This window comes from Grammomys surdaster, unplaced genomic scaffold (genome assembly GCF_004785775.1).
Source record: "Grammomys surdaster isolate TR1022 unplaced genomic scaffold, NIH_TR_1.0 279, whole genome shotgun sequence".
Taxonomy (NCBI): domain Eukaryota; kingdom Metazoa; phylum Chordata; class Mammalia; order Rodentia; family Muridae; genus Grammomys; species Grammomys surdaster.
In genome coordinates, this window is record NW_021604720.1 from 10,865,890 (window position 1) to 10,879,447 (window position 13,558).

A 13,558-nucleotide genomic window follows, 5' to 3' on the forward strand; every position below is an offset into this window, starting at 1 on the left:
CTTCTTTTTTTTTTTTTTTTTGGTTTTTCGAGACAGGGTTTCTCTGTGTAGTCCTGGCTGTCCTGGAACTCACTCTGTAGACCAGGCTGGCCTCGAACTCAGAAATCCACCTGCCTCTGCCTCCCAAGTGCTGGGATTAAAGGCGTGCGCCACCACCGCCCGGCGAATCAAAACTTCTTTACATTACATTAATTACATGGAATAATTAAGAAAGTAAAGAGAAAACCTATAGAATAGAGAAAGATCTGTGAACTATATATCTGATAAGAGTTTCTTATGTATTTAAATAAAAACTAAAACAATTCAAAATTAACAATTTAAAAAAGGGCACAGATCTTGAATAATCATCTTTTCAGAGAAAACATACAAATACAAATTAACCAAGGATGTGGGAAGATGCTCTGTGGATTAGGAAAGTGCAAGTCAGATCCACAGTGAAATACCACTCAGGACCTGCAGGGGGGCTGTGACAGAGTAATAGACACTGGGGAGCAAAGGAGAACTGGAGAGAGTGTGAAATGGGAAGGCCACTGTGGGAAACAATTAGCAGTTCCTCAAAACGTTCAACAAGAATTTCCATGTGACTTACCAGCTTCACCTCTAGAGAACTAAGAAGAGGAACTCAGGAATGCTGGAGTTCTCTTCTTACACTGTTGGAGACACTGTTACAACAAGGCTGACTTACAAAGACTAGCTAAGTGAACAAGCCAAGCATAAAGGGTATGGATTACATCATCTGTTTTATGCCAAAGGTTGGGCTGTGGTAGTAGTGCTCATGGCATATTCACCACAGCCAAGGGTGAAGACGACGCATCCATCCATCCAGAAATGAGTGGATAAACACAATGTGACAGATATGTACAGTGGAACAGTATTCGACAGAAAGGGATGGAGTCCTGATAACATGCTGTCAGACCTACTGTCACAACAAGGCTGAATCTTAGAAACATTAGCTCAGTCAGGCAGTCAGGCATGTGCCACACGCCTTGTTTTATACCAGGTACCTGAAATAGACAAATTCACAGGAAGAAAGATTAGCGTTGCCGGGGAGGGGTGCGTGTGCGTGCGCATGTGCGTGTGCGTGTGTGTGTGTGTGTGTGTGTGCGTGTGTGTATAGGAGTGGGGATAGGGAACTACTGCTAACTATGTACAGTTCTATTTGAGGTAGGGGAATGTTTGGAATAATGATAACAGTTGTACAACAGTGTGAATGTCATTAAATATTTATGAACTGTATTTTTCAAAGATCAAGGTAGCATACTAATTTTTTTTAAAGAAAAAAATGTAAATAAGACACAAGGCAGTGAACACCTGGAAAAGTGTTTCCCTGGTTGTACCACATAAGGGTTTCAACTGGTTCTGCTCATCCCAGGGGTATAAGTATTCTCACTGAAGAGAGGAAAGGTGTGCTTCACAAAGAAGGCTTCCATAATGTGGAGACAGAGAACCCAGCGACTGCACCAGGGACTGAGAGTCTTTGGGGTAGGCCATCATGCAGAACTAGCATTAGTGATTCTACCAGGCTGGTTCAAAATGCTCGACCAGAACTGAGATCCATCTAGCAGCTCTGCCTCGAGCAAGATCCAGCTCTCCTACAGCTTCCTAAATAAATGAGGCTTACAGCCTTGGTAACAGTCTGGGGAAGACACATTCATTGTTCTTTCAGCAGAGTTTCTCTCCAAAACCCAAGAAGGGTGAGGGAACACTGGCTGTGGAGCCCGGGATGTCTCCGCAGCCTCTGCTCTGACACCCTCACACATCACTGCCACTGGGGTACCTAGGGCAAGGTGAGAGGCTCAGTGAGGTGAGGCATCCTAGCTGATGATGACCCTCTAAGCAGGGCTAGAGGTAAGCAGCATTTTCACAGTGCCTCCTGATATGGACGTGCTTAGACTGGGAGGTACAAATGCCCCTTTGGTACAATCACTAGCCACACTACCCACAGCTCTACAGACTTACCATAAACAAATGAATATGACTTCAATGGAAAGATAAAAATATCCCTTCTGTTGTTAAAGCTGCCATGTGTATGTAGGGGGAGCACACAGCATTTCCAAAAAGACCCTATAATATTCTTTGCAAATGGAATTGTTAATAGTCAGACTTGAGAAACAAACCTCCTTAGCAGCTTGGGTTCATTCTGAAAAACAGAGGAAGCAGGGCTCCTGGCCTTACTTTTAATAGAGGGGTTGTCATGCCAACGAGGGCTGCTGTTTAAATTGAAGGGGAAGAAAAAAAGTGTTCCTTCCTACACAAACTTTTCAGCAGGGCTCACAATTAGTCCTAAAAAAAAAAAAAAAAGAAAAGAAAAGAAAAAAAAATAACACGAAAACTCATAGCCCTGGAGTGATGGGAAACACTGCGCTCATATCATTTGTCAGAGAAAGGCCATGCACGAGAAACCTCAGGTTTCTTTCTGAGGCTCCATGCTTCATGCCCACAAGTAGGGTATACAGGGCACTGGAGAAAAGAAATGTTGATGTGGGCACATGCCAAGGCAAGCTAATGCTGAGCTCAGAGTGGCCCTCCATCTTGAATAAGCATTGGGAGAGAATGGGACACAGAGAGAACAATGTCCCCTGCCCTGCTATTGAATTTTCAAAGGCTGGGTCTCTACCATGCCTTCATAACACACCTGCTGCCTGAGGGTGCCCGTGACAGGAGAGGAATATGCTGGCACACACAGCAGGGACACTTGCTTTTCTTTTCCTGCTGCCTGTGGGCTGAGATTGGCCAGAGGGAAGGAAACCTGCTCTGTGGACATGAGGCTAGTTGGGGACAAGAGAAGGAGGGAAGGTCAAGGACAAAGCCTCTTTCTATCCAATAGCCTGTTGCAGCAGTATTCTATGGGCACAAAAGGCCTTGCACACACACAGAAAGATGCCACAGTGTTTCTGAGGCACGCATGGCCAGATCAGAGATCAGTCAGGACATGTGACTAGATCCATTGAGAGGCCCAACACCAAACCCTACTTAGCTGTTTCCTTCTATATGCCCTACAGCGTTGCCATCAAGTGTGGCAGTTAGTACTGAACATAACACTGTCATCCCTGACAGTCAATCTGATAAGTGGGATGGCTACTAACTAACTGACAAGCAGGCAGAGGGATGAGGCACCTGTGGCCCTCTCTGCCTTCTCCTTTCAGAGGAGGATGGAGCAAGATTTCATAAAGCTACTCAGAATGGCAAGCAACCAAACCCTCTGAATTGTTTATTTTAAAATTTTTCCATTTAATATTTTTAGATCAAGATTGACCACAGAAAATGAAACTGCAGGGCAAAACTGCCAGTAAGGAGGAGGCCTACTGTATTTAATTCCCATCAGGCCTTGATGATCCCATTCAGATATCAGAGCCTCATTACCTCTAACCAGCACAGCCAAAGGCCTCACCTAGAACTGGCCTATTCCTAGCCAGGAACACATAGTTTTGCTCTGCTGTCTTCCCTAATTTCATCATCATTATGTTTCTATGTGAGCTTTATAGCCAGGCAAGAAGCTTCTCTTGCATCTCATAGACTTTGTCACTTCCCTGCCCCTGGCAGTTCCTGTATGCAGTGAGAAAGTCTGCAACACCTAAGCATTCAGCTGTCATTTAATGAACTCTGCACGCTGGCCTTCATTCATGAGATTAACAGCTATCTGAGGAAATGGCTCAGTGGGCAGCAGCACTTGCTTTCCAAAGAGAATCTAGGTTTGCCCAGAAACCACGTAAAAAGCCAGACATGGCTGTGTGTGCCTGTAACTTTAACACTGTGCGGTAGAGAAAGGAGAATCCCAAGATCTTAATGTCCAGCCAGTCTAGCTGAAACAGTGATTTCTGTGCTCATTGAGAGTCTTCTTATGACAATAAACTAGGGCACAACAGAAGAAATCACCCGATGTCCTGTTTTGGTGTCTGCACGAGGGTGCACATGTATACTCACATGTATGCACTGCACACATAGCTGTAACACACACACACACACATACACACACACACACACCCTACCTCTGTCTGAGACATACACAAGCATTATCTTTATTTTAGAGAAAAGAAATAGAGATACAGGTTAATGATTGCTGAGGATGACACGACTGTGAAGTAACAGGCTCAGAGCTCAAACCAAAGTCCTCTCTGACTGCTGACAGTGTGCACAGGGCATGCTGGCCTGGGCTTCAGGGTAAAAGACAGATGTGCAGCATGATAGGAACGTATCCACCATAAAATATAGATATGATTCCAGTACATGTACACACAGACACAAACAGACACAGACAGACAGACAGACAGACAGACAGACACACACACACACCCCAACTCATTGTCACAAGCCATTTTTTATACAGATAGATTAAAGATGGTCTTTAAGATACCAGAGACTAGCTAGTTCAGAGTTTCTGGACTTAAGCGACTACTATTTTCTTTATTTGTATGTATTATTTGATTCTTCAAGGGCCATGCGGAGCTGTTGCTTCTGACAGAAAGAGAAACAGTGAAGTGAAGTTCACTGTAGGAAGAAAGGAAAAAGAAGAAGGGGCGAGGGGCTCTGAGGGTTCCCAGATAGAAGAGAGGAAATGGTTCATATATTTTAGGAGCAGGTCTGCCTCACATAGCAACACTACTCACATTAGCCAACAGAAGGCAGAGCCAACCAAGCACTTCGCTCCAAGGCCTCCAAACGTCCATAAGACAGTGAAATGTTGGAATAACGTATGACATGTGCAACCTTTAAAGCAGCTGTGAGCCACCAGATGTAGGCACTTGGAAGGGAACACCGGTCCTCTGCAAGCATGCTGAGCCATCTCTACACCTGGCTTTCATTTTAGGATGAAGATGTTTAGGAATCAAAGGGGATAGAGGCTGCTGTGACTTTGGTGTCTATAAGGGTTCAGTGCAGTGAAAGGCTTAGTGTCTAGGATGGCACCTTGGGTAGAGGTTGTGACTGTGTGGGTGTGGGCCTCAAGGTATGGGGCCATGATGTAATTCTCATGTACCTTGTAAGTTATCAAAAGGGGCTCGCAATAAAAGCAGCAATCTGGGCCTTTGCCACTCTTTCCTTCCCTGATTTGAGATGTGTCCTCTTACTTGTTCTCAAGGGTGCTCTTACAGTTGCTAGCTGGTGGGTGACAAAGCTCTCTCCACAGAGGCTACATCATATGACTGTGACCCTCCAAGACTGTGGGTCAATAACCCTCTTCTTTATGGGTAGCCTGTGCCAGAAGCCTCATTATGGTGCTACAGAGCTGACTATACAGTCATACAGTGTTAAAGATGTACCAAACAATACTAACTTATATACTTCATACTTCTAAGTTTGAGATGTGAACTTGACCTCAACTCAAAAAATGTTCTGTTCCTGTTTTAACTAAAAATCTTGAAAAAATAGAATGGCAAAGGAGAACAGTAAAACAAGCCAAACAGATTCAAGAAAATCCCCCACTAAATGAAGAAACGAGTCAGCAGTCACTTTAAGGTGTTATCTGAGATGGAAGGGAGGCTCTTGCTTAGCAGAGGGCGTCCTGGCTCCATTGTCAGAGTGTAGGTCCCCCTGAAGCACCATGGAGCCTTCATTATTCTGGTATGGCATCATACTGTGTTCATTAGAAGACCTGACACAGTACAGCTATCACATCTGTGGAGAAAGTCCCAGCTACCTGGGAAAGGTAGGAAAGGCTGAAGCCATGTGTCTAAGGCCTTTCTCACAGGCTGTGGGCTATGTTGGGTCTTCCCAGGTCAGCCACATGTGCACATTGCTGGCTGTTTACCTCTAGACTGGAAGCCGTAGTGTGCAGAGGACATACCTCTCTCATAGCTGTATTCCCAAAGAACACAGCCCTTGGTACTGAACTGGTGATAATATACATATATACTGAAAAAATAAAATTTATAATTCTGTTAGTTGATTGATATATTTAAGGAACAACACAGAGATGATACCAAGTCCAAAAGTCTCCAAGGGATATACAGGACCAGGAACGTAAGGGCACAGAGGGGACTGGAAGGCTGAGTGACGACAGCCTGGCCCAAGCCTAGTCTGGAACTGGGTCCCAGCAGGGCAGGCTACGCATGTGTGGGCACTGGACACACGTCACTATTTCTCTGCATTGTGGGGCATTTGGCTTTTCAGAAGGCTGCATAACCATCGCCCTGTATAGTCACCAAACCAAAGACTAAAAACAGAATTAAGGCAGGCAGGCTCATCTGTTCCCCAGGGTTCCTGCCTAATGTGGTGAGGCCCCCAGGCTGGAGGGCGAGTCAAGCTCTGATCTGATTTCAGCCGATCTGTTACTGTATTTCACTCCCTGTCCTCATGCCCAGAGGCTGTTGCAATGGGTATAAATTTAGAACAAGAAAGATAAATAACACAGAAAAGTTTATTTTAACAAAATAGGTTGTTTCTGTCCCTCTTTCTCTATTTTGCTAAAGGAAAGATAAGTTGGTTTTACTTATTTAGCCTCACCAACATGAAATTTGGTATTCTGGTCAGGAGCTTAATAATTCATAACCCTGGCTCGGATGAACTAACCCCACATGAAACCAAAACATCACATGTCTGTCCTAAGTGCTTCCTAGTAGAGGGGGTGAGAACACCGCGGCCCCTTCCCAAGCTCTGGAATCTACCAGTCTACTTCTGAGCAGGCACAGCACTCTAAGCAAAGACAGTGCCTTTCTGACATGTAATGGTTTCTACCAGCCAACCTCAAGTTACTTGTGACCCAACCTGGATTTATCAGGAGTTTCAGTCATAGTTTAAATGAAACTGTTTTCTGAAGAAAGCAGCATCAGAGAAGCTTTGGTTATGATAGAAACTATCTGGGAAAGAGACTACTTTGGGAACTGCTGTCCTCCCACACACAGCCTGGAGGGTACAGTCCGCTGAGAGAAAGAAGCTTGCCATCACAGACTAACCACTTAGCCCAGACACACAGGAGAGCAAAGATTAATAACTAGTCCAATGACATATGCCACTGGCAGAAAGGAGCAAAGGGCCAGCTTCCTCCTCAAGTCATGTTGCCTCCCCCCTCCCCCACCTCTCCCCGAACTTGGAAAGCAGCCAGACTCAGCAGCTGTACCTCTGACAGCATCTCATACTGGCCTCTTCTTCCAAGAGCAATGGTCAGTAAATCATAGACCACAGATGCGCTTTGCAGACTGATGAGACGGTCACTCTTGTGCTCGGGAATCCTGCTCAGCACAGCATCTCGGTTGGCCTGGAGGTGACATAGAAAAGAGAAGCAGATGGAAAGCCAGCCTACACTCCACCACTGTCATGTGGCAAAGAGGCCACCTAGGCTTTCCTGCCTCATAGGGCAGGAGTAAATAAATAACAAATCTGTCACCTCAAGTAATACATCCAAAATCCCCAGAGCACCTCAGACATAGACTATGGTTTGACTCAACACTGGAGGCCAAATGTAAGCTTCTCAGCAGGGCTTCACAGCCACAAGTGAGCCCCCCACCCCCATGTCTTTCTGTGATCTGGCTTCTACCCTAGCTGAGGAGGGGAGAGCATCCCCAGCCTGGCACTTCCCATCCCACAGAGGTGATCAAACCTTCCTCAATCACTGACACTCAGATCCCTGCATGACACCTCCACGGGAGCAGACCACACAGACTAATTCAGTCTTCTAAATGGAAGCCCAGAACAGACTTACAAGATGAGAAGGGAGCAATTTTCACTTTGCCACAGAGGACTCAAGAGAACACCGGGCAATTTCATGTGTCTACTGCTTAGTACAGAGATCCATCAGAACAGCCACGCTTTCCCAGGCCGTCTATCCAAAAAGCTCCTCACACCAACATGTTTTCACTGCTTCTAAAACTTAATTTCTCCATGGATTCCTCCAGATACAAACAGATAGAGTCTTGATAGCCATCTCATTTTCTCTTTCTTCCCCTAATAGGCAGCTCTAAATCACTGACTAGATTTCTGCCTGCTTCTCCCACCTGCAGCTCTGCTAATGAATAGTCTCCCCTCATGCCTGTCTGAGAAGGATTCCATCTGAGAACAGTGCTGAGGTTCTGGGGTCACTTGGCCCCTGGGCTGATGTTTATTTCCCTGCCTGGCATTCAGACAGGACACACACACACACCCCTTCCCTCTTGCTAATGAGGCAAAATGCCTTATTTCTGTGGGTCCAAGGCATTTAGTTTCAGCCACCCATCAGATCTTACTCACTTGAAAACTCCTGGCTCTTAAATGTCAAAGCCAAATGAGACTATATAGAACAAGCCACTTCCTACAAAGTGAGTCATCTCTTAGGAAAACACGCCTGCTTTTGAAGCATTCATTCTAAGTTTTCTTTACGCAGCTCCTTTTTGAGCCAGCAAACGATGCTCTGAAGGAAGGAGGGCCTGCTATGAATGGTCTCTGCTTATTCATCTGCTATAAACTTTCTCTACTCAGACCAATGCCTGGAAGGAAACAAAACAAACTGCACAGATACTATGTAGGAGAGGTTTCAAGTTATTTTTAATGCGTCTTCTTCCCAGACAGCATGGGAAAGCTATAACCTAGGACCTTAGGCAAATACCCAGAGTCCTGACCTGGATGACGTTATGCAGACACACTGCTAATAACCTCTGCCTCTAGGAGAAAAGTAATTTGCTACGCAGTGAGACGTGGTGTACTTTCCAATGGCTCCTTGTAGGTGGAGAGATGGTAGAGAAATTGATGCTTCTAAGTTAAAATCAGAACTAAGGAAGAATATCTTTTTCCCAGACATCCAGAGAATAAGGTAGTTCTTGTTTGGGTTTTTGAAATTGAGAACATGAATGATCTGTCCACTAAATGGAAGAAATCAAAGTTCCAAAGGACACTTTGAGGGAAAGCCCCCTAGGGTAACTTCATGTAGAAGAGGCTTATAGACAGTCAGTTGGGAGGTGGTGACATCACATGACTTCATTGTCCCTGAAAAGATGGTTCCAGAAACTGAACACTTTGGAGGCAAACCTGACTGCCTCAAAGGGTCTCAACACCGAATATCACTGTGTCTATCACTTCTGTGAAGGAGTAGCTTAGCTGAAGATATCACTCTACAACATCTATACCACACTAGATGCATGTACTGTAGACACGTGGTAATGTTTTCCAAATTCCAAACTGGAGCATCTGATCTCACAGTTATTCAACAGCCCACCAAAGGGATAACACCATGACCAATCACATCTGCCTGGAAGAAATTACTGCCAGGTTATAAAATGTCCACTACAGTGGGGAGGCCGACAGGAGCTGCTCCCACAAACCAGTGACACAGCAGGTAAGTCTTGCTCACTTGAAAAAAAATGGTCACTGAGCCACTGCCAGCATTATCCCCTATGTGCCTTCTCTGACACTGCCAAGGCAGAGCAGGGGATATAAATGACACCATCCCGAGTTACAAGCTGATGGTCAAGGAAAGATGAACCTGGGGCAACCAGCTTCCCAGAGAGGAAGTGAGCCCAATGACGTCAGCAGTGGCCCAGTCGAAACCAGTGGTAACTCAAGCAGTCTGCCCCTGTAAACATCTTTGGGCCAGTTTGCAGAACAAGAAAACCCCAAGCTTTAACCAGAGGCAAGAGGGTTACGCATGACGAAACCCTAGCTTGTGCTGGCCACCTCTTCCTAGCATTCCTTTTCTGTCTCTCTGTCCACAGTCACCTAGCACATTTCTTGCCTCCAATTCAGCACCACATTGAGGGTGGGTACTTCTCTTGCTTTCCTGATGATTATTTTTTTTCTCTATGGTCTGCCTGAGGGGCTAAAATCTCTGAGGAGGGAGCCATACAATTTACACACAGGGGCAGCAAACCAACAATAGGTGTTCCCTTGCTTACTCTGGCCTCAAGTCTTCATCTATAAAAAGAGGGAATTAGACAGGAACCCCCTGGGGCTTCTAGCAACCTGTGCTTCTGCTCGAGTGCTGGGCACACACCATTGGCCTGTGGTAGTTCTAACTGCTTCACTACAGCATCCCCAGGGCTCCAAGCCAGGGCTGGGATCCCTCATGCTACACAGAACAGAAGCCCAAGAGACTGTAAGTACGTAGTTTAGACCAAAGGTCAATATCTTGGCCAAACACTGAGAGTGAATTTCAAAGGATGCTAATGGTCTGGCCAGAACACCCCTGACAGAAGCAGACCTAGGTGGCAAGGGCATCCCCACGGCCTGAGATTCTGTAGGGTTAGGATCAGGAGGAGGTGGAGAGAGCAGGGTGAGAACACTAGAAAGTTCCATCCAGCTCCTTCCAGGAAAGTAGGGGTGGATGTGGTCACAAGTGCTCCACTTAGGCGCTGTCTTCATACGCTGCACGCTGAGGTGATGATGCAGTGTGCTCTCCCTGGACAGTCTTCCTCTGGGGACCATTTTCACCACAGTTTCCTTATACGTGAGAGTGCTGATACCCAAGCATACTTGGCAGATGGACGATAAACCAAAAGCCCTTTCTACTGTTGTAGAACTCAAGGTGACCAAGGAACGTGCTAGCTGTCTGGGGATTCAGAGACATCTTTCTTTTTAAACCCCTGCTGCTTTTCCCTCCACATAGGCATTCCTTCTGGAAATTTTTCTCGAGACCAGAAATCATCATAATGAGGGAATAGCCACAAGAAGAAAGGGATTCTTGGGACTGGGGAAAAAGCAATAAAAATCACATTCCACTTACCATAGACTCACTAATGAGCAGTAACAGCAGCGCCTCTTCAGTATTTTCTTGAGGACAAAAAATGCTGCATAAAGAAAACCAACTTTGGTAGACGGCACTTTTGAAATAACAAGAGATACACTACTATAAGCAAAGCACAATGCTAAAAGCATCTCAATTTTTATACAGAGTCCATGAAAAACACTGTGTAATTTGGGCACTTGATTTAGTTTGCTCATTTCTATGGCAATCTGTGGAATTAATACACCTCAGCTACAAATTTTAATGGTAAGCAGATGGGTGAGATAAAACAATAAAAACTCAAGTTAAAAGCCCAAATAACATATGTACTATTACAGAAGCAGGAAGTGAAATCAGTACAAAATGACAATGACAATATAATAGGGCGTCCTTCACAAAGGCGCTTGTCTTACCTGCCTCCTGCTAACTACTGCATCTTATTTTGCCATTCTGATGAAATAGGAGGCTAGGAGAGGCTGCGGGGACTGAACACACTTCCTAATACTGAAGGAATTTGTGAGCTATCTTAACTTAAACACCCGTCTCATTCTGGGGCGGCATGCACGAGAAGTCTCTTTAATCTATCTCATGGTATTTGGCTGAACTCTAAAATCTTAGACAAAAAGATAAAGCTCTAAAGCTCAGTGTTGCTGAGGATTAGGGAACAATAAAAACCCAAACCCACCCCAGCCATCACCCTCATATCCTAAGCTGTGGCTCTGTAGGCACAGGCAGCACCCCTGCCCCCTCTAGAGCCCTAGACTCTGGAGTAGAATTCTGCACGTTATTATCAACTGGGCCAAACAACTTTTTCCATGAGAAATGAAAAATTGTTTATAATAAATAAAAATAAACTTGGCCAAAACCAAAACAAGCCGCTGCCTATTTTGACAATAACTAAATAAAAACTAAATTTATACCTTCCTAAAAACAACCTAACAATCATTTAATTGAGATTTCCTCTCCTCAAATTAAAAAAGAAAAAGGTAAAATCCCACATTTTTTGGGTAATTATAAATCCTTGTTGTCTTTCTGCTGCAGCAGAGAACACTGGAAATGATCCAGGAAGTCCAGTGCCTGGTCTTCCTGCACAACTCTGCCTGTGGGTATTGCTAGGACCAAGCAGGTCTTCAGCAAGGCTGGCCATGGAGTGGACAGTGGGATTCTGGGCCTGGAGCCGAAGCTTCTTTGAGGAGTCAGCTTATGGTATTCTGGGTTTTCAGAAAACAGAGCACTTGTTATTATTCCCTGACACCCTGGCCATGCTTACATGCAATTGGGACCTTGTAAATAAACGAGCAGCCTGAATCATTTCTCTAATGGCTAGCTAGTCCTGTATTGTTCAGACTAATTGAAAAGAGAGAGCCCAAGCCGTGCTAATTATGACTTAACAGCAGCCAATTCAGTCCATGGATAATCTCCAAATTCCATTTGAGCCATCCAGTCTACTTAAATGCTAGGTTGTGTTATTTTTACCAGAGTTGCTAACAAGCAGCGCATTAACTGCATCTAACCCCACTTCCTGGGCCCTCCCTGTATGACAGACGGATGGACTCTGGGAAGCTCCGGGGCTGGGGACAAAAGGTGGAAGATACAGAGAAACAAGCTTGAAAAACATGCTGGAACGTTCCCTCGGAACAGTTGAGCCTTCCTGAGAGCCATTTCTGGTCAGTTCTTTTCTTCCTTGCTCATACAAGGTAGAGCTCAGGGTGGGTAATCAAAACTACGGGGCCTTCCTTTTGTGACACTTTCTTCTCTGAGGTCCAAGTATTTCAGGGGGAGACCTTGTTGTACCCTGGCCTCAGTTCTGGAGAATAAGAAGATGGAGGGCTAGATCCACAGGGAACTGTATGAAGGACAGGGTAAGTGACAAAGGGAACCATCAGACCAAGAGACTAGCTCCCAAGATCCAGCAGGCACAGGGAGAGGCTGAGGATGGGAGGTTTGCAGGCTCAGCCTAGTCATGACGCCAGCTCCCGGGATGACTTTAAGGCAAACTGCCCATTTCTTTAGTTTCGATAAATTCATCAGTGTATCTTGTAGTTTTGTAGGACTAAGGGAAGGAGGTCCCTCGGGGTACTGGCAGTTACCTTTTTTTCTAGGGCTGCCAGGTAAATTTTTTAAATGTTCCCCTGCTATATATAATTGTTAGAACAAGCAAAAAACAAAACAAAAAAAAATAAGAACAAGAAAACAAGTCAAGCTATCCAACTGTACTTTAGCTTTCTTGTCACCTGGGGTGGAAGTGGTCCATGGGGAGTCACTGTGACTCCGTGTGGCTGTCGGAGTGGCACTGAGCAAACAACCCACAGGACGCTGGTTCAATCATGATCCAGCTGAGGGCCCCAGAGAAGGAAAGGGGATTTCAATTAGTCATTGAGAGCAGTTGAACAGGGGGAAGCAGGTTCAGCCTGAGGGTTCCAGGGACCTCCCCACAGCTCTCCCCTTTTGTCAGTTCATAAGGATTAGCAATTCCCCATCAAAAAAAAAAAAAAAAGGGACTTCATCAGGTCAGTCCGGGTCTGTTAAGTGTTCCTCAGTGCAGGGATCAGATAGGCTCGTCTCTAACTCTCCCGCCTCAGCCTCCTGATGACACCTTGTCATCTCACATCCCTAGAAATGCATCCCTGGGGAGGGGACAGGTCTCTCTGCATAATGACTTTAAGGAGAATGTGTGGAGAACAAGGAGTTCTGCCAGCAAAAGTCACCCTGACCTTGGGATGTTCATTGTCTTTCCAAACCTCTGCACAGCCTACTAGAAGGTCCAGACTTAAAGCATCACCCAACAGAGACTGCCTCCTTCTCCTTTATCTCCCAGGAAGGACACCCCAAGACCTGCATTCAAGGGTGCTCATTCAATACCTTCTCACTAGTCACTTGTAGGCACGATGGGGATGTTTAATCTCCCGCTTTGTTTGTGGTAATTTTCTAGTC

At 45.4% G+C, this 13,558-nt stretch overlaps 1 protein-coding gene across 3 annotated transcripts in view; it reads right to left on the reverse strand.

Moving 5' to 3' along the window:
- Ttc7b (tetratricopeptide repeat domain 7B) overlaps nt 1-13,558 on the reverse strand; it is a 209,923-nt gene that overhangs the window by 101,468 nt on the left and 94,897 nt on the right. For all 3 annotated transcript variants that reach the window (XM_028777279.1, XM_028777276.1, XM_028777277.1), the window contains 2 exons: nt 10,625-10,688; nt 7,055-7,192 (listed from right to left, as the gene is read on the reverse strand). In XM_028777279.1, coding sequence (XP_028633112.1) covers nt 7,055-7,192; nt 10,625-10,688 — 202 coding nt within the window. The remainder of the gene's footprint in view (nt 1-7,054; nt 7,193-10,624; nt 10,689-13,558) is intronic.